This window comes from Gobio gobio (genome assembly GCF_949357685.1).
Source record: "Gobio gobio genome assembly, chromosome: 9".
Taxonomy (NCBI): domain Eukaryota; kingdom Metazoa; phylum Chordata; class Actinopteri; order Cypriniformes; family Gobionidae; genus Gobio; species Gobio gobio.
Genome location: NC_137115.1, coordinates 27,675,740 through 27,694,646, shown reverse-complemented (window position 1 = coordinate 27,694,646; position 18,907 = coordinate 27,675,740). Strand labels below are relative to the sequence as shown.

General features: G+C 38.6%; 2 protein-coding genes across 2 annotated transcripts; both read right to left on the bottom strand.

Annotated features, from left to right (window-relative positions):
• Positions 1 to 2,423: 2,423 nt before the first annotated feature.
• LOC307131340 (extracellular calcium-sensing receptor-like) lies at positions 2,424 to 6,852 on the bottom strand (the record flags this gene model as incomplete). Its single annotated transcript, XM_079824939.1, has 6 exons — positions 2,424 to 3,337; positions 4,501 to 4,624; positions 4,782 to 5,009; positions 5,117 to 5,920; positions 6,030 to 6,321; positions 6,638 to 6,852. The coding sequence occupies 6 exons, from the start codon at positions 6,850 to 6,852 to the stop codon at positions 2,424 to 2,426; spliced, it is 2,577 nt and encodes an 858-aa protein (XP_079681065.1).
• A 1,699-nt stretch (positions 6,853 to 8,551) lies between these two features.
• Positions 8,552 to 13,340, bottom strand: LOC307131333 (extracellular calcium-sensing receptor-like; the record flags this gene model as incomplete). The annotated part of the gene is made up of 6 exons (XM_079824922.1): positions 8,552 to 9,462; positions 9,835 to 9,958; positions 10,169 to 10,396; positions 11,439 to 12,260; positions 12,464 to 12,755; positions 13,126 to 13,340. The coding sequence occupies 6 exons, from the start codon at positions 13,338 to 13,340 to the stop codon at positions 8,552 to 8,554; spliced, it is 2,592 nt and encodes an 863-aa protein (XP_079681048.1).
• Positions 13,341 to 18,907: the final 5,567 nt, after the last annotated feature.

Here is an 18,907-nt window from a genome sequence, read left to right as displayed (position 1 = left end):
TGCTTGATCCGCTGTGCAGCTGCACTGCGTTTTACATGGATAAAATTATAAGGGTAAAATTTTGCTTCATATTCTAGAGGAAAGGAGTTTCCCCCCTAGCGTAGCTATGCAATACTCTTTCCCTCCCTCAGGTAAGTAACCGAGTCGTTTGAATGACATCTTTAAAAAGACGCAGGGTCAAACTGTGCAAGGTCTTTTGGAAGGAAAAAACACTCTTATTGGTGCTGAAGCACACAGGGGAAATGGCTGTGGCTCACAACAGTTTTATAGTACAAGCCTGTTGTGAGCACTCACTCTCATTGAAGACGCACACACACTCTGAGCTGTGAAAACAGCTGTTGATGTCACACGTGACTGTGACCACTACTGCTCACGCTCTTTCACCCGCACCAGATCAAAGAGCGTCCACCCGAAGAGCAGGCTCGTTTGTCAGAAATACCTTCGTAGAAACAATCACGGTAGGAACAGCAATCATTCGGCAGCGGGGAGGAGCGTGGAATGCGCAAACCGCATGCCAATGTTTATTGGCCCGTTTAGTTTACACTCAAAGCAGATTGGTCCCTGAAAGCGATTCCCTATTCATCGGCCAGTTCCGACGTACGTCAAACGTGACCGACTGAAAGGGAATACCCATCTGCGTTTTCACAGTTTCCCCTATTAAATCCAGTCACATAGCAGCTCTTCTACCACTCACTCAGGCTGAGAGGGGCGTGTTCTGGCGGGAAAGTGATGTACATGCATACTATTTATCTACCAATTTGTTCATTAATTAGTCACACCTGTTCCTTATTGTGTTTGTATGTGTGTGCGTGCTTGTATATATTTATATTTATAGCCCTGTGTTCCAGTTGTTGGTGGTCCATTCTTCTTGTTGTTTCTGATGTTTTGTTACGCATGCGCTCCTGTGCTCTAGAGTATGGCTATATTGAGTTTGTGTTGGTCAACAAATGTACTGTTGAAAAAATTAAATCTCTTGTCACCTTATATCCACCAAACCCTAAAACAAGGACACTTGTCTTGCAGTGTAGTTCAACATCATTCAAGAAAGGCCTGTGATATAATGTTCTAATTATTAATGAACTATTAGCAATCCAGACGCTGCTAATATTAAACATTGATCATACAGTGTACTGCTCTGTTGTTTTGGCTATGGTCTGAATTTAGTTTTATTACCCAAATATGTTAGATTATTATTTAGAAATAAGACACCAGTAAAGCATTAAAGCAGTAAGACATCAGTAAAGCAATATTGTAGCGTAAGTACAGCGTAACTAAAGAGAATTTACAGCATAATTTTTGGTAATTATAGTGTAACTATAAAGTAAGTACATGTAGGTATAAGGGAACAATATGTAATTTGGGTGGAATAAAGGGGTAACTATCAGTAAAATTAACACATTATTTATACTCTAAGTATTTTTTAATTAAGGGGTAATTATCTGTGTAGTTACAGGGTAAGTGTTAATCTGCGGGCTGTAAATTAAAGTGGTGCTTGTTCCCCTCTTGTTTTGTGTAGTTACAGGGTAAGTACAATAAACAACGCATACAAAATCTGATATCACTCGGAAATATTTATTTGAAAAACAAGTTTTTTAAAACAGATTTACAACATATTTACAACATACTTATTCGTTTCTCTTGCTTGGCTTTATCCTCGTCTTGTTCCTCTACTTTTTCGTCCTTGCCACAGATGAATCTTAAGAAGGATGTCTCCAGCTATTCTGTATTATGTAGCTAACTACACTGAAAATACAGTTCATGCTTTATTTTAAAAAAAAATTAATAAGAAAGGGTCAAATCTGTTTTGGATTAAGTTTTTCAAATAAATGTTTCCAAGTGATATCAGATGTTGTATGCGTTGTTTATTGTACTTACCCTGTAACTACACGGATAATTACCCCTTAATTAAAAAATACTTACAGTATAAATAATGTGTTAATTTTCCTGAAAGTTACTCCTTTATTCCCCCAATATTACATATTGTTCCCTTATACCTACACATACTTACTTTATAGTTACACTATAATTACCGAAAATTATGCTGTAAATGCTGTAGTTACGCTGTACTTTCTGGGCCGTAATCTAAAGCGTTACCGCAATATTTTCCAATAGTGACATTGGCTTGTGAGCAATACAATCTGCATATTTTCTTTATACCTGTTTATTTTAATTAAGAGATTATCATGGATCGTCTCTTCACAAGTCATATTTCACACATTTGTCTTAAATAATAATATGAATCATTGGTATGGTAATCAATATTATTGTAATTTAATTTATTTTAGAAAACATTCAAAGTAATAGAGGGAGCAATAGACAGCGTTTAAAAATATAATGGTGCATATCTGACCAAATCTCCTACAAGCTGGACATTCAAAGGGAGAAATACCAATATAAGAAAATATTACAGTCAGCATGTATAATTACTTGTTTTCACCTGTTCTTCCCATGATAGCCTTTTTAGTGTTTCTCTCTGGATGTAATAAGATGATGTAGCACTTTGGAGCAAATATGGCCAGCAGTAATCCAAAACTAGAAGCTAAAATGGCAAATATCTCCACAGCCACTGCATATTTCCCTGGTGAGCTCACATATGCTGGAACAAATGCAATCCACACAGCACAGAATATCAACATACTAAAGGTAATAAATTTAGCTTCATTAAAGTTATCTGGGAGATTTCTTGCTAGAAAAGCTAACAGAAAGCTTACTGCTGCCAGGAGTCCAATGTAACCCAGCAGAATGGCAAACCCAGTCACTGAGCCAATAGCACATTCATATACTATTTTAGACCTGATATACAGGATGTTTTTATAGGGTGTTGGAGAGGCAGTTGAGAGCCAGACTGCACATATCACAACTTGGACTGCAGTGAGGACCACAACAGTCCCTCTTTGTTGAGCTGCTCCAAACCATTTCATAGCACTTTTACCCTCTGGTCGAGATGACTTGAACACCGCTATTACCACCATAGTCTTGACCAGGATGCTGGAGACGCACAGGACAAAACTAATACCAAACATGGCATGTCTTAATTGACACGTCCACAATTGTGGCCGGCCAATGAATAGCAGTACACACAGGAAACACAGTTTGAGTGATAACAGCAGCAGGAAGCTGAGCTCTGAATTGTTGGCACGTACTACAGGAGTGTTACGATGATGAGCAAAGATGACCATCACGAGAGCACAGAAGCAGGTACCAAGCAGGGAAGCAGTAGTCAGAGAGATGCCGAGAGGATCCTCATAGGATAGAAACTCCACTGCTTTGGGGATACAGCGATTCTTTTCTGGACTGGACCAGAATTCATTTGGACACACTGTGCATTCAGTAGAATCTGTGAGAAATGTATATATAAAAATATTTGTGTAACATTTGCAGAATTCTGTACAAAACATACTTTTTTTTTTTTATGCATTTCGCAGACGCTTTTATCCAAAGCGATTTACAGTACCCTTATTACAGGGACAATCCCCCTGGAGCAACAGTAAAGTGCCTTGCTCAAGGACACACTGGTGGTGACCACTGGGATTGAACCAGCAACCTTCAGCATATCAGTTCTATGGTTTAACCCACTGGACCACCAACTCACATATCGTCGCTGTCCGATGAAAACCACGTATGTCCATTTTGCCGATTTTGAGATTTTTCGACGGATTGAATGTCCAGGTTCATTTCCGTATACAGTATGCTTCACATATCTAAATGGCCAATGAAAAGTTGTGAAATCATGTCATCTGATTTTCACGTATATCCATTTGGTGTCAAAGCTGTCAATCACGCCGCGTATCTCCCGCCCTGTGGAAGCATCTCGCCGGTCTCGTGAAGTTTCATCGAAGCTCAGCACTGGATAGCCGAATAACACTGTGAGGTAAAGTATCAGCAAACTTTTGTTTTTGACAACTGTTCTCAAGTTTATTATATATTCACAACTATTATTTATCGGTAAATGGTATAGACAAAGTAATTGTCACAGAATATTTTTATTTATTTTTATATTTGTGAACCTGGCTGACGAAAGTATGACATTGAAGCTCTCCACAGTTTATTTCTAATCTAGTTCTTCACAGATTCGTTTTTTAATCTAGTTCTTCACACGTATTCCTCTGTCAATATGAAACGCGACTTGCCCATTCTAATTAATGATCGGAAGAACGCGTATCGACCACCGTTACTGTAAAATATGCACGTATGTCCATTTAAACTAAATTTTGGTCAAATGTGGATTATATCATTACACTGGCAAGAATATGGTTACATGTAAAGATGCCGTACCAAGTATGACAACGCTACATTCAACTGCTTTTGAAATACTGTGTTTTTCTCACTTCCTGAAAAGTAACCGTTTTGGACATACGTGAGTTTCATCGGGCAGCGACGATATATATATATATATATATATATATATATATATATATATATATATATATATATATATATATATATATATATATATATATATATATATATATCATTTGAAATTTGAATATAGCTCATCACCTGATTTATTGGAAATCTCTCCATCTGCACATGGTAGGCAGTCAAAACAGCAGACAGGAAGGCCCTTCCTTGTTGCTCGTCTGGTTCCTGGGGGGCAGCTCTCACTGCACACAGACTGTGGAGGCTGAAAGAGACATCTGTTATCACTCATGGGTTTATATGTTGTATGTCTCAGTTGCATAATAAATAGCTTGGCATGTTCATTTATTTGTTCTAATTTGTCTTAGCTTTATATAGTATTAAGACTAAACTTTTGCAAAATGATGGCATTAAGTGGTTACTTTGTTTGTCTCAAAGTTCCAGTATATTGCATCATCCTCCAGTGTCAGCACCTTTCCTGTTGCTGCCCCTTCATCTACCACACCAACTGTGTGAACAACAATCAACCCATCAGAACTTGGGTGCCAGTTCATCACATCATAGATGGCCAAAGCATCTCCATTCTCATCAAATGACACATGATCCCCAAAGCCTGTGGTGAAGTTCACTTTCTGTAAGTAGTGAACCATCTGCACAGGTTATAAAAAAAAATATTACTTACACTATATATGTCTGTATATAATTTATGAGAGTTTGTAGCACAGTAAGCTGTGGGCCCTATTTCTGTAGGTTTTACCTGCCACGGCTGTAGGTTGGTTATGTCAGCACAGCTGTTCTCACTGAATGGTCCTCTCCCCTCCTCACACTGAATCAGGTCATGAAGAGCATGTGCAAGAGCATAAACTGCCTTATACACATTATATGATGCCCTCAGCTCTGATACATCATTATATTCATTAACTGTGCTGTTCAGATCTTCTTGGACTGTACACATTTTTTCTCCATCTTTGCTTTCATTCTCAAATTTGCACCCAAACATGTTCTCCCAGAAGATTCTCACCATATTATTTCTTGGATCACTGTCAGGATGAAGGTGTAGCAGAAATTCATGAAGTCCCTTGATGTCTCCTCGACGGATGGCGATGCCCAATGTGCCTCCAACGAGGGGTACAAAACGTGGAAGGTGGAGCACAGGTGAGATGCTCCAAGCCTCACTTGCAATCCACTGCCTGCCTGTCACATTTTGCAGTAACAACTCATCCATCAGGGGTAACAGATCAGTTGAGAATACCACCACTACTCTGGCTGTAGAGGCCTTAATCACTGCCACTATGCGCTGAATGTCCCTGTGATTATCATAGGGCATTATTTCAGAAAAAGCCACACAACCTCCAAACTGCTGCATTTCCTGGTGGAAGGACTGAGCAGCATAGATGCCATAGTCATCGTCACTATAGAGAACACCAACCCAGGTCCATCCAAAATATTTTAAGATCTGTATCATAGCCCGCACCTGGAAAGCATCACTGGGGATTGTTCTGAAGAAAGAGGGGTACTTTTTCCTGTCACTCAAACAGGAGCAGGTGGCGTAGTAGCTAATCTAATTAGGAAAGACAGAAAGGCAGCAGAAAGATTAGGGTGGGTAGAAGAGAAAGAAAGAATTTCATTGTTATGTTATCATTAATTTTTGTATTAATATCATATCTTACCATAGGAACACGAAACAGACCCAGTACACTAGAAACTGCAATAGAGTGAGTTGACCCAGGATCGCCAACAATAGCAATTACTGGTGGTGGGCCAGTGCAATTGAGGTTTAAAAATGTCTCCTCTGTCCCACTAATAAGAATTGTAGCAGCCCTGAATGCTACTACAAGCTTCAAACAGTTGTCATAAAGATGGTAACCAAGAGTGATGTTAGGCAGCAGTTTTGAATTCTTGTTGATCTCATCTATAGCAAAAACCATGGTCTGTGCCTGCTGGAAACTTGACATATAAAATCTAGAAATATATATATATATATAATCAGTGACAATGTACATTTATATAAAAATAAATAATTGTATTTACATACTCACAATATGAAATAATCTGCATTTATCTGTAGAGTAATTACGGTTTGATTTTAACACTATACACATTCTATAAGGTAATTGATTTCAGTATGTAATGCATATTGCATGCAATCAAATAAAAGAACATTTTAAAAAATCATTTTCTTTTTTCTGTTAGTGTCATAATTTTTTCTTTAATCTCATTTTGGTCTTTCACAGTCTTCAGTCTGCATAATTTCTCATCCTTTGCTTTCCACACTCACTCCTCACACTTGGGCTGTTCTGGCTTCATTCTGAAACTCAGTTCTGGGAAGACTTTGAGGTGCTGAACCTCAAACAATCCTCCAATGATAAAGTTTCCATCCTGGTACATCCCGCTCAACTTGAACTGTCCCTGGCTTTGACAGGAGTCTGAGTTGAAAGCAGCAGGGATTAATGTAAAGGACAGATACAGGCAGATGTGTAGAGCGATCAGCATCTCTCTTCCTGATTCTCTGTATGAGCCCGATCACCCTATCTGTTCCCTAATTTATTATGAGGTCTGTGTCATTATTTTTTCTATAGAACCTTCCTGGGAATTTATACGTCATTGTGGGTTCATTTATAATTATGTTTGTGAAATATAATTGATGAACACACACACACACACACACACACACACACACACACACACACACACACACGCGCGCACACACACACACACACACACACACACACACACACACACACACACACATGTTTGTTTTTGTGAAAAGTGAGGACATGGGAAACGTCCTCATATTTCACCCTCTTTTTGTAATACCTATGTCATACCCATGTCATTATACACATTTGTGTCCTGATATTTCACGAAAACATGCCCACACACACACACACACACACACACACACACACACACACACACACACACACACACACACACACACACACACACACACACACACACACACACACACACACACACACACACACACACACACACACACATATCCCCTTACAATAACCCTACCCATAAACCTATCACAGAAAACTTTCTGCATTTCTACATTTTCAAAAAAAAATCACTTTGTATGATTTATAAGGACAAAAAATGTCCCAACAAGGATTTCGGATTGTAATACAGTTCTTTGTTATGGGCAAAGGAGGCGGGAACTGGACTACTTTAATAAATAAATAAACACAAACTGAAAGTAATGCGAGCAACCCCTCATGGACCGCTGCCAAGCACACAGATAATAAAAAATAAATAAAAAAACAACATAAAGTCCAGGCATGCTCCTCTCCCGTCCTTCAATGTCGTCGCGCCTCCTTTTATGCTTCCGGGCTCCTCTGTGAGCAGCTCTCGCCCGCCATGCTTGTCACGTGGATATTGCCATCTTTGTGGGGACATTTTGTCCCCATAATGTAGGGTTTACCAGGACACACAAACACACAATTATGGACATTTCCTTTCAATCTAAAACACAATACAATACAATGCATGATTCAAGTACATTGGGACCTTTTAACGACTTTACAGTACAAACATCAGAAATTAGTACATTATACCATTATAATCTGTTTAACATGATGGCCGTTCAAGTAAGAATTTTCAGCTCAGATTAATTGGGTTAACTGATACTGGGTTTAAAGACCTGAGCTGGCGTGAGTCAGCCAGTGGTTATGTAGCTTCTGTGTCGTCCGATAGACAGTATGTTACACAGGATATCATGTAGGTGGCAGTCATGCTTTTGACTCCATTTTGTACTTATTGTGATTATCATAAGAGCTTTGTGTACTCCCTATTCCCATCAGATTGTTTCATCAGTGCTAATATAAACAAAGATCTGAAACACATACATACATTTGTAATGACACATTCGCTAACAATGCACAGTGGAATTAATTTTTTATTATTATGTATTAATATTAATGTATTAATATGCATTATTAATTAATGTATTAATAAGAAATAAGTGTCACCCTTGTTAATAGTTAATAGTTGCCATCTAAAATTCAAACACTGCCAAAAAAAAACTAATAAACCTGTTAGACACCTGTTACCTGTTAAACATACCAAAAGGTAGAATCTGATATAAATTCCTAAAATGTTTAATAAGCTTGGACAAGCAGGAGAGTGAGACTTGGTACAGGATCTTACAGCAGTTAATTATTATTTGGGTCAGCATGTAAAACTATTACTTTTTGGTTGATCTTCCCATGATGGCTTTTTTAGTGTTTCTTTCTGGGTGTAAAACAATTATGTAGCACTTTGGGGCAAATATGGCCAACAATAATCCAAAACTAGAAGCCAGGATGGCAAATATTTCCACAGCCACTGCATATTTCCCTGGTGAGCTCACATATGCTGGAATAAATGCAATCCACACAGCACAGAAGATCAACATGCTAAAAGTGATGAACTTTGCTTCATTAAAATTATCTGGAAGTTTCCTTGCCATGAAGGCTAACAGGACGCTTACTGCTGCCAACAGTCCTATGTATCCAAGCAGCATAGAAAAACCAGCCACTGAGCCAATAGCACATTCATATACTATTTTAGAGCGGATATATTGACTGTTTTTATGGGGTGTTGGGGATGCTGTGGATAACCAGACTGTACATATTGCTACCTGTGTAGAAATTAGGGCCAAAATTGTCCCTCTTTGCTGTGCTGAACCAAACCACTTTATAGCAGATTTACCCTCTGGTCGAGATGACTTGAACACGGCTATTACCACCATAGTCTTAACAAGTATACTGGAGATGCACAGCACAAAGCTTATGCCAAACACAGCATGTCTAAACTGACATGTCCATAACTGTGGCCGGCCAATGAACAGTAGCACACACAGGAAACACAGTTTGAGTGATAACAGCAGCAGGAAGCTGAGCTCTGAATTGTTGGCACGTACTATGGGAGTGTTACGGTGATGAGCAAAGATGACCGTCACGACAACACATAAACTAGTTCCTAAAAGGGAGGCAGTGGTCAGAGAAATCCCGAGCGGATCTTCATAAGATAGAAATTCCACTTCTTTGGGAATACAATCGTCATTTTCTGGACTCGACCAAAACTCATCTGGACACATGAAACATTCAGGTGAATCTGTGAAAGAAAGAAAGAAAGACAGAGAACAACAGCACAGTATAATTGTAGGGAAACTGATCTAATAAATACATTTACATACTCATTACATATCGCCACCTTGGAATTATAAGGTTCTATCTGCATTCTGACTGGTTTGGAGATATTGAGCTTTAAAGTTTTTTGCATTCCATTTGACTGTGTAGAAAGAACCTTTTTATTTTCTAAATAAAAAGTTCCAAAAAACTTAAACTTAAAAAACAACATCACATGATGTAAAGAAGTTATCACAGAATAAGAATATGTGAATAACTCAATTTTGACAAAAATGTCAGATAGAACCTTATAATTCCAAGGGGACGATATGTCATTTGTAGACATGAATCTCCTCACCTGTTTTATTAGAAATCTCTCCATCTCCACATGGCAGGCAGTCAAAACAGCAGCCAGGAAGACCCTTCCTTCTGACTCGTCTGGTTCCTGGGGGGCAGCTCTCACTGCACACAGACCGTGGGGGCTGCAGGAGTATTATCACTATTTAAATGTATGGGTATTTGCATGTATATGTATGAATATTTTATTATATTCATGTATATTTGTCAGTGTATAGAGTTGACCCAGTAATCAAGCTTGAAAACCACTAATTTACTAATTTATTGTTATTCATCAGCCAATGAAATGAGCATTCAGACATTTTCATCAAGAATTAAAGTAACATGCTAATTGCCTTTTTTGTCTCAGAGTTCCAATATAATGCATCGTCATCCAGTGTGAGCACCTTCCCTGTTGTCTCCCCTTCATTTACCACACCAACCATGCGGACAACGATCGACCCGTCAGACCTCGGGTGCCAGTTCATCACATCATAGATGGCTAGAGCATCTCCATTCTCACTAAAAGACACATTATCCCCAAAGCCTGTAGTGAAGTTCACTTTCTGGAGGTAGTGCACTATCTGTACAGTTTGTAGACAGGACAAGTGTCATATGAAATATATGTATGTCTACATGGGGTGTAACAGTACACAAAACTGACGGTTCGGTAGGTACCTTGGTTTTGAAGTCACGGTTCAGTACGAGTTAGGTACAGCAGTTTTACCAAATTGTAACTAAATTCAGTTGCTATTTATTTTTAGCTCAAGCTTCACATAAGGCAGTTTTTGCATTAACTTCTAAATCTAATTATAATTGTTTTTCTCCAATTCGTTGTTGAAATATAATCATTTATACACAGTGGCTGTCCTTTTCATGACAGATTTATTTAAACATACATTAGATAAACAAGACATCACTAACAGGTTAAGTAGAATATAATGAATATATAGGCTAATATAGTGCATATATTTAGCGAAAGAGTTGATTTATCTAGTGAACTAACAGCTGTGGACACTGAATGACTGCCTGAGGTAAATGTGATGCTGCGTGACATTGTTTATAAGCTGTTTTATTGTCTTTCCACCATTGAAACAGATTGAGTGATTACACGACATATGATTCATTTCAGTAAGTTGTAATGTATCCTCAACATACTTTAAGAGATGTTATTTTATGTTTATTCTTTAGGAAGAGATGATTGCGTGAACTGACGCGTCTTTACAGCGCCTATACAGTCACGTCACATTAAGGAGTTTCAAAACAGCATTTATCGTTTGAATTTCATGATAAAATGGACTGAATACTTAATATGTTTGTGTGGGAACTCGGATTGAAGTGTGTTCCGCGCTTACAACAAGTCGACTATTAACTGTTAAAGAATACACTCGGAAACCGTTCGATACACGCGTGCACCGAACCGAAAGCCCTGTACCGAAACAGTTCAATATGAATACGTGTACCGTTACACCCCTAATATATATATATATATATAAATATATATATATATATATATATATATATATATATATATATATATATATATATATATATATATATATATATATATATATATACAGTATATATATACACATACACAATATGCACTATATATTTGAGTCTTACCTGCCAAGGTATCAGGTTGGTTATGTCAGCACAGCTGTTCCCACTGAATGGTCCTCTCCCCTCCTCACACTGAATCAGGTCATGAAGAGCATGTGCTAGTGCATAAACTGCCTTATACACATTATATGAGGCCCTCAGCTCTGATACATCAGTGAATGCTGTATCTGTGCTGCTCAGATCCTCTTGCCCTGAACATTTGTTTTCCCCTTGTTCTTCACCTATATTTTTGCCTCCAACCTCAAACTTGCACCCAAACATGTTCTCCCAGAAGATTTTTATTGTACTGTTTTTTGGATTAGTGTCAGGGCGGAAACCTTTCAGAAAGCAATGAAGTCCCTGAATCTGTCCACGACGGATGGCGATGCCGAGCGTGCCCCCCAGTAGAGGCAAATATTTTGGAGTTTGTAGGACAGGTGTTGTTGTCCAAGCCTCACTTGCAATCCACTGCTTATCTGTCACATTTTGCAACAACAACTCATCCATCAGGGATGACAGATCAGTTGAGAATGCTACAACTACCCTGGCTGTAGAGGTCTGAATAACCCCTACTATTCGTTGAATATCCCTACGGTTGTTATCATAAGGCAGAATCTCAGAGAAGGCCACGCAACCCCCAAACTGCTGCATTTCCTGCTGGAAGGACTGAGCAGCATAGATGCCATAGTCATCATCACTGTAGAGGAGACCAACCCAGGTCCATCCAAAATGCCTCAATATCTGAACCATAGCCTGCACTTGGAAGGTGTCACTGGGGATTGTTCTGAAGAAAGATGGGTACTTTTTCCTGGCACTCAAACAGGAGCAGGTGGCATAGTAGCTAACCTAATACAAAGCAGGAGAAACAAAGACAAAAATCAGGCTTCTCAGGAAATTTTACACTGTGAATAAAATTCAGAAGAAGCAAGGAAATTAGAAAAAATATAACATTTATTATTATTATTATTATTATTTTTTTTTACAAATAGTTTTTTGGAAGCAAATATATTTTATGAAAACAAAACAAAACAAAAAAAACTATATCTTACCAGTGGAACTCGAAACAGTCCCAGGACACTGGAAATTGCTATAGATTGAGTTGAACCTGGATCCCCCACAATCCCAATCACTGGAGGAAGACCAGTGCAGTTTAGGTTTGAGAAGGACTCCTCTGTACCACTAACCAGGGACATGGCAGCCCGGAATGCCACTCCAAGCCTTAAACAGTTGTCATAGATCTGATAACCAATTGTAATGTTAGGCAGCAGGTTGTTATTATTATTAATCTCATTTATGGCAAAAACCATGGTCACTGCCTGCTGGAAACTTGCCATATAGAATCTGGAAAAAGCAACACAAATTGTATGACTAAGTAGTCTACTGTATATTTAAAATAAGAGATCAATACTATTATAAACAAAATATTCTAACATTACAATTACATTTACATTTGTTTTCCTTGTTCTTTTATACTATGTGTTAGTTTGATATACAATTTGTTTCAGATGCAGTTTTTATGCTCAACACTATATTAGTTAATTGGAATAACTATCCAGAAGTCAAAAGGAACATCATTTAGAAAATATTGTGAGCAGAAGTTACAGTAGCTGTTATCATTCTATTGTCATCCTTTTCTTTAAATCTCATTTTACTTTTCTTTCACACTCTTTGTTCAGCATAGCTGTTCTCATCCTGCACAGTACAAACTCACTCCTCACACTGGGGCAGTTCCGGCTCAGTTCTGAAGCTAAGTTCTGGGAAGACTTTGAGGTTCTGAATCTCAAACAGGCCTCCAATAATAAAATCTCCATTCTGGTACATCCCGTTCAATTTGAAGTGTTCCTGGAGCTGACATGAATCTGAGATGAAAGCAGAAGAAATATAGTAAAAGGACAGATACAGGTAGATATTTAGAGTGATCCACATCTCTCTCCTTCTTTCTTTTTCTTTATGGCCAACTCAACTAGTGAATTCACTGCATGACACAGTGTGGCATTCTTTTAAAGAGAAGGAGGTGTCACTTGAGAAATAAGGAAATCCTTCTGGGTTGCTCTACCTTGTCATTTTCAAATCATGAGCGGAGAGTGACAAGGTAGGGTGTGTAGTATAATATATATATATATATATATATATATATATATATATATATATATATATATATATATACACTTGTGCTCAGAATTATGACCACATAATATTAATATGAACAAAGAAGCCTATAAAAATAAATCTGCATTGTTAATCCTTTTGACCATTTCTTCATACAGAATCTCTCCAACAACTCTGCAACAAAAAAGGAAGAGAAAAATCAGGAGAGTGCAACAGCGGTCCACCACATAAAGCAGCCTTCACCTGGGTAAAAGCCTGCTGGCGCGGCTCCGTCCACTGGACAGGATCTGGGGCCTCATTTATAAACATTGTGTACGCACAAAAGAAGCCGTACGCCGCTCTCTATGCAATAATTGGTATTTATAAAAAGCAAACTTGACGGGAAAATGTGCGGTCCTTCACGCAAGCTCTGACCCAGGCGTACGCACAAAAACGGGTGAAATGAGAAATGGCGACACCGTCGGCAGATGGAAGAAACACATGAAAGTGTGTGAAACTGTAGACCGTTGTGTATAAGAAATGGCAATACTGCCTCTCATAAACAACATGAAGACTTCACAAAGCAAGTCTTACAATTAACAGCCGTTTGATCGATCTGCAGTGTAAAACAAACAAAATCAAACCAAAATTACAACAGAAATGCAAATTAACACATATTTGCAAAAAGAAAAGTGAAATATGTTCTGCAATAATATTGGCATGTAATGCAATTCTTCCTCATAAATAATATGGTAAACAGAACGAAATAATGTGCAAAACTGATATTCGTCTGGCGTAGCAGATATAGGCCTAGATGCAATTAAATAGACAGATAGATAGATAATTAGGGAGATATATGTGACCCCGTCTGGGAAACCCCGGCTAAAGTCGCATAATCCAATGATGAGATATAGAGCGTCAAAGTAGTCATAGCCATAAAAATGACCAAAACAGGTGATTTGTGTTTATTGCTGTAAATGATAGATTATACCAAGGGCTTTGAGATGCAGTACTCAATTTTTCATTTATAATATTATAAATACTGAAATAAATGATTTTATTGACGCTACGTTTTATTATTTTGCACCAAAAAATACCGGACGTGGGCTTCTTAAATATTGATTTAATGTTTACTTTCGACGCAGAAACAACTGCTGATTCTTACATTTTAAATTTTTTACATTTTTATGCATTTGGCAGACGCTTTTATCCAAAGCGACTTACATTGCATTCAAGGTACACATTTTTACATTTTGTCAATCCTTGCTTTCCCTGGGAATCGAACCCATGACCTTGGCGTTGCTAGCGCCGTGCTCTACTGTTTGAGCTACAGGAAAGCTTCTTATATTCTATATGATTCTTATATCATTCGGTTCAGAAACATATTTTTTACAATTACAAAGTGCAAACAAACCATAATATCAATCCGCACGATCAACGATCAGGTCAGTGTCGGGAAAGGCAAGAAAACGGCAACTTAAGCCGGGTTCCGATTTCTGTGTGGATTTCTTTGTGCCATCACCGACATTTCAGGAACAGCTTATTAGTTTTCTATCTACACCTTCTGCCGATATAACCATCTTATTTTAAACACATTTAATGGCTGCGACGTGTCGAAATAGTTTGGTTTTTGTTATAATCTAATCGAAAAGTGAAGATTCACAGTTATCACTAACTGTACGAAGTTTGAGACTGACCTGTTCACTTGGTAGGGCATTAGATTTACTTTACAAATGTTACACAGTGAGATTTTCTATGGATGTTTTATATATTAATGGATATATATATATATATATATATATATATATATAGGCCTATTAATGACATTTTCTACTGAGATTTCATTTTACTAATAAAGTTATAGTCTACAAATCCTTAGAGTGAACTGACTTTGTAAATCAAGCTCATGTGGTGCCCCCATTCGTTTCAATGTTTCACGCTTTTTGGACATGCACATCATAATAAATAGACTTGTTTTACAAAACTCTAAGAATTTTCCCATAAATGTGTCCTATATCACTGAAAATGGGAGAATCTTAGCTTTTATGTGGTATATGGCACGTAGTCAGAATAAAAATGGTTAAAATGTTTTGCAATTTTAAAAATAAGCTTGATTTTAAAATTGGAATTTCTCAAAATCATGATTTTCTGAGGCCGAAATTCAAATAATTTTTGACATGGTCTTACTCAGTCAATATTAAAGATATCAAGGTTATATTTTCACAGAATGTTCTTTACATTATGTAGGATGATTTTATGTATAAAACAATGAATCACCAAAAAATGACTTTAGCTGGGTTTTCACAGACAGGGTCACATATAGATAGATAGATAAATAGTCAGATAGATGTATTAACTGTCCACTGGGGAAAGTTGTTTTCATAGTAAAATTTCTTCATCAGCTACGGAATCATGCATATGCCTTTAGTTTTATTTTTGATAAAATAACGTATGATGTAGGCCTATGTCTCAACCATTCAGAAAGCTGCAAGACATTACATTTGCACTGAACTATTTCCCATTTCCACATAGATAATAACCAACGTCTGTAGCTTGTTAGATGCAATTAAATGGATGGAAATAAAATTCCCCTTCACAATGCGTAATGATGCACAATGGCTGATCTTGAGCTCTTAGAAGATGTGGCAAATGGAAGGATTCGGAGTGAACGCATCTTCAGACAGCAAGAAGACTTGCTGGCAAACGAGGACACACTCTGGCGATGGAGCGCTAGACGCTTTTTTGCCTCAACTTTGATGTCCGACCATTTCTTTTTTATTTCGGCCATGGTCCGAGGTTGTGAGGCTACAGCATTTACGGCTTCTGCAACCTTTTGCCACTCAAGTGCCTTTTTGGCATTAGTAATGCCCACACTGTGCCCTCCAAAACAAAATTTTTCTCCTCTTTTCCACCTCGCCAACGATAACTTCTACTTCAAATTGAGTGAAGTTACGTTTTTTTATTTCCTCTCTGTGTTTGCCATGATTTTGCAATCGATGAATATTAACTTGTGGGCGTTTCACGGACTATTTATGGGCAACCATGGGCGTGACATGAAGCCGCAAAAGCTGCGCTACATTTAGAATTGATTGTGATTTATTAAAGGAAAACTGCGTAGGATGTGCGTGCGCACGGTTTTATAAATCCGAATATTTCTGTGCATACGCACATCCTATGTTTCATCCGTAAGGCACTTCTGACGCAAATCCTACGCAAAGTTTTATAAATGAGGCCCCTGGTGCTTCCTTTTTAGTGAGGTTAGTCAGCGGGCTGGTGAGGTCCAAATAATTAAGTACAAACCATCTATAGTATCCTGCCAGCCCCAGGAACTGCCTCATCTCCTTTTTGGTCTTTGGTCTCGCACAGGTTGCAACTGCTGCCGTCTTGTAATTTAGGGACGCACCTGCCCATGCATAGGCAAACCTATGGCCTCGTGCAGATCGTTCCAATGGCCCGATGAGTTTTCCCAACGGCTCTTTGGAACTAACAACTGAGTTGTATCCTGTTTTGTCTGAGTGTCTTGGGTCACTCGATATGATGTTTTATAAACAAAGTTCGGGAGGAATACGTTCAGATAATTGACACAGGTGGAGAGCACTCAGCTAATCAACAGTAAGAGGTATATATACACGCAGCAGTCTTATCTCCATTCATTGAAGTTTTCTAGCACGGACGGCAGTTCGCCCCGCCCGCCCACGCTGTCTACACGGCTCGAAGCAACTCTACAATACTTCAATACTTTTTCCTTACAAATTTATAAGCTATCTAAAAACCCCTTTCGGCCGCTTCCATCAGCATTCATGAGCCAACCGCAAGAGCAGTGCTCGGACAATGTAAAGGAGTGCACACAGCACAGACTTGCAACAGGGAGACCTACAACAGTTCCTGTCTTAAGATAAAGTATTACAACTCTTTTACTTTTTCTTGCGATCTTTCCGCCTCTGTGTACTACAGTTCAGACAGATACTTTTCACACAGGAAAAGTGCGTTCATCATGTACGCGCACGCGGTCGCCGTGGTGATGAACGATCAATTTACTTGCAGCTGGTAAAGCGAGCGAACGTATTGTGAGGCTAAATCACTAAAATGCTGTCAATGCAACAGGGCATATTACGCCAAACAATCAGCTACCAGTTGGACTCAGCTGATAATCACCGCCTTGATTCAATACTTCTCAACTTGACGCTCACATAAGCTCGGTCACACAGGGCTCAACACAGTGCGACCATACTCGCTTTTGTGACTATAAATAGACGTGTGCGAACTGAACAATGTATTTGGGAGCACCCGCTTTTTTAAATGTAACATCAATACCTTTAGGGCAGGCTATCGTATAACAAGCATATCAATGATTGTTATAGCCTACCATCTTATTATGAAACAGAAGAAATTCAAAGGCTATGATTTCACTGAATTAACGTGAGCGATCACGTTTCAAAACCTGAATGTGGCACCATTGTGCGTTCTACTGGATTGAACAATGCTCGAGTTCAGAGCATTTCTCAATCAATGAATAGCATACATTTATGCAAAGCGAATTTGTATCAACGACAACATATTAAGATAAATCACTGTAAAGAAAACGGTGTATACAGTTGTAAGGCTGTATTTTCTCTGTGGCTGCGCCACGCCTCTGGAATAGCCTCCCTCGGCGTATCAGATCTTGTGACTTGTTAGGACGGTTTAAATCTGTGTTGAAAACACATCTCTTCTCTCATGCTTAAAACTGCCCATAAGGACTGGGAGTTTGAGATGTGTGTTTGTGTTTTGTGTGTTGATGTAGGGGTGTTTTTTCAATGCTTTATTAGTACCGTTGAGAGCGTAAAGCACTTTGGTCAACTCATGTCGTTTTTAAACGTGCTATAGATATAAAGGTTGTTGTTGTTTTATCTCATATGAATTTGAATGAGCATCCCTCAATAATAAGGCATTAACATTTCAAAATAAGAGTCCTTTCGGTTACACAATGCGTTTCTCCATTTGTCCGTCTAACTTTTTCTCCTTTTTCTCCCACAGGAGCTCAGTTTTCTCTGGCTAATTCTCCACTGCCACAGCAGTGCTGTTCCCTCGGCTCCTACTGGAGCTCAGTTTCTCTGGCTATTTTTCTCCACTGCCACAGCAGTGCTGTTTCCTCGGCTCCCACAGGAGCTTTGTTTCTCTAGCTAATTTTCTCCCACTACAGCAGTGCTGTTCCCTCGGCTCCCACAGGAGCTTTGTTTCTCTAGCTAATTTTCTCCCACTACAGCAGTGCTGTTCCCTCTGCTCCCACAGGAGCTTTGTTTCTCTAGCTAATTTTCTCCCACTACAGCAGTGCTGTTCCCTCTGCTCCCACAGGAGCTGAGTTTCTCCGGCTAATTTTCTCCTACTACAGCAGTGCTGTTCCCTTTGCTCCCACAGGAGTTCAG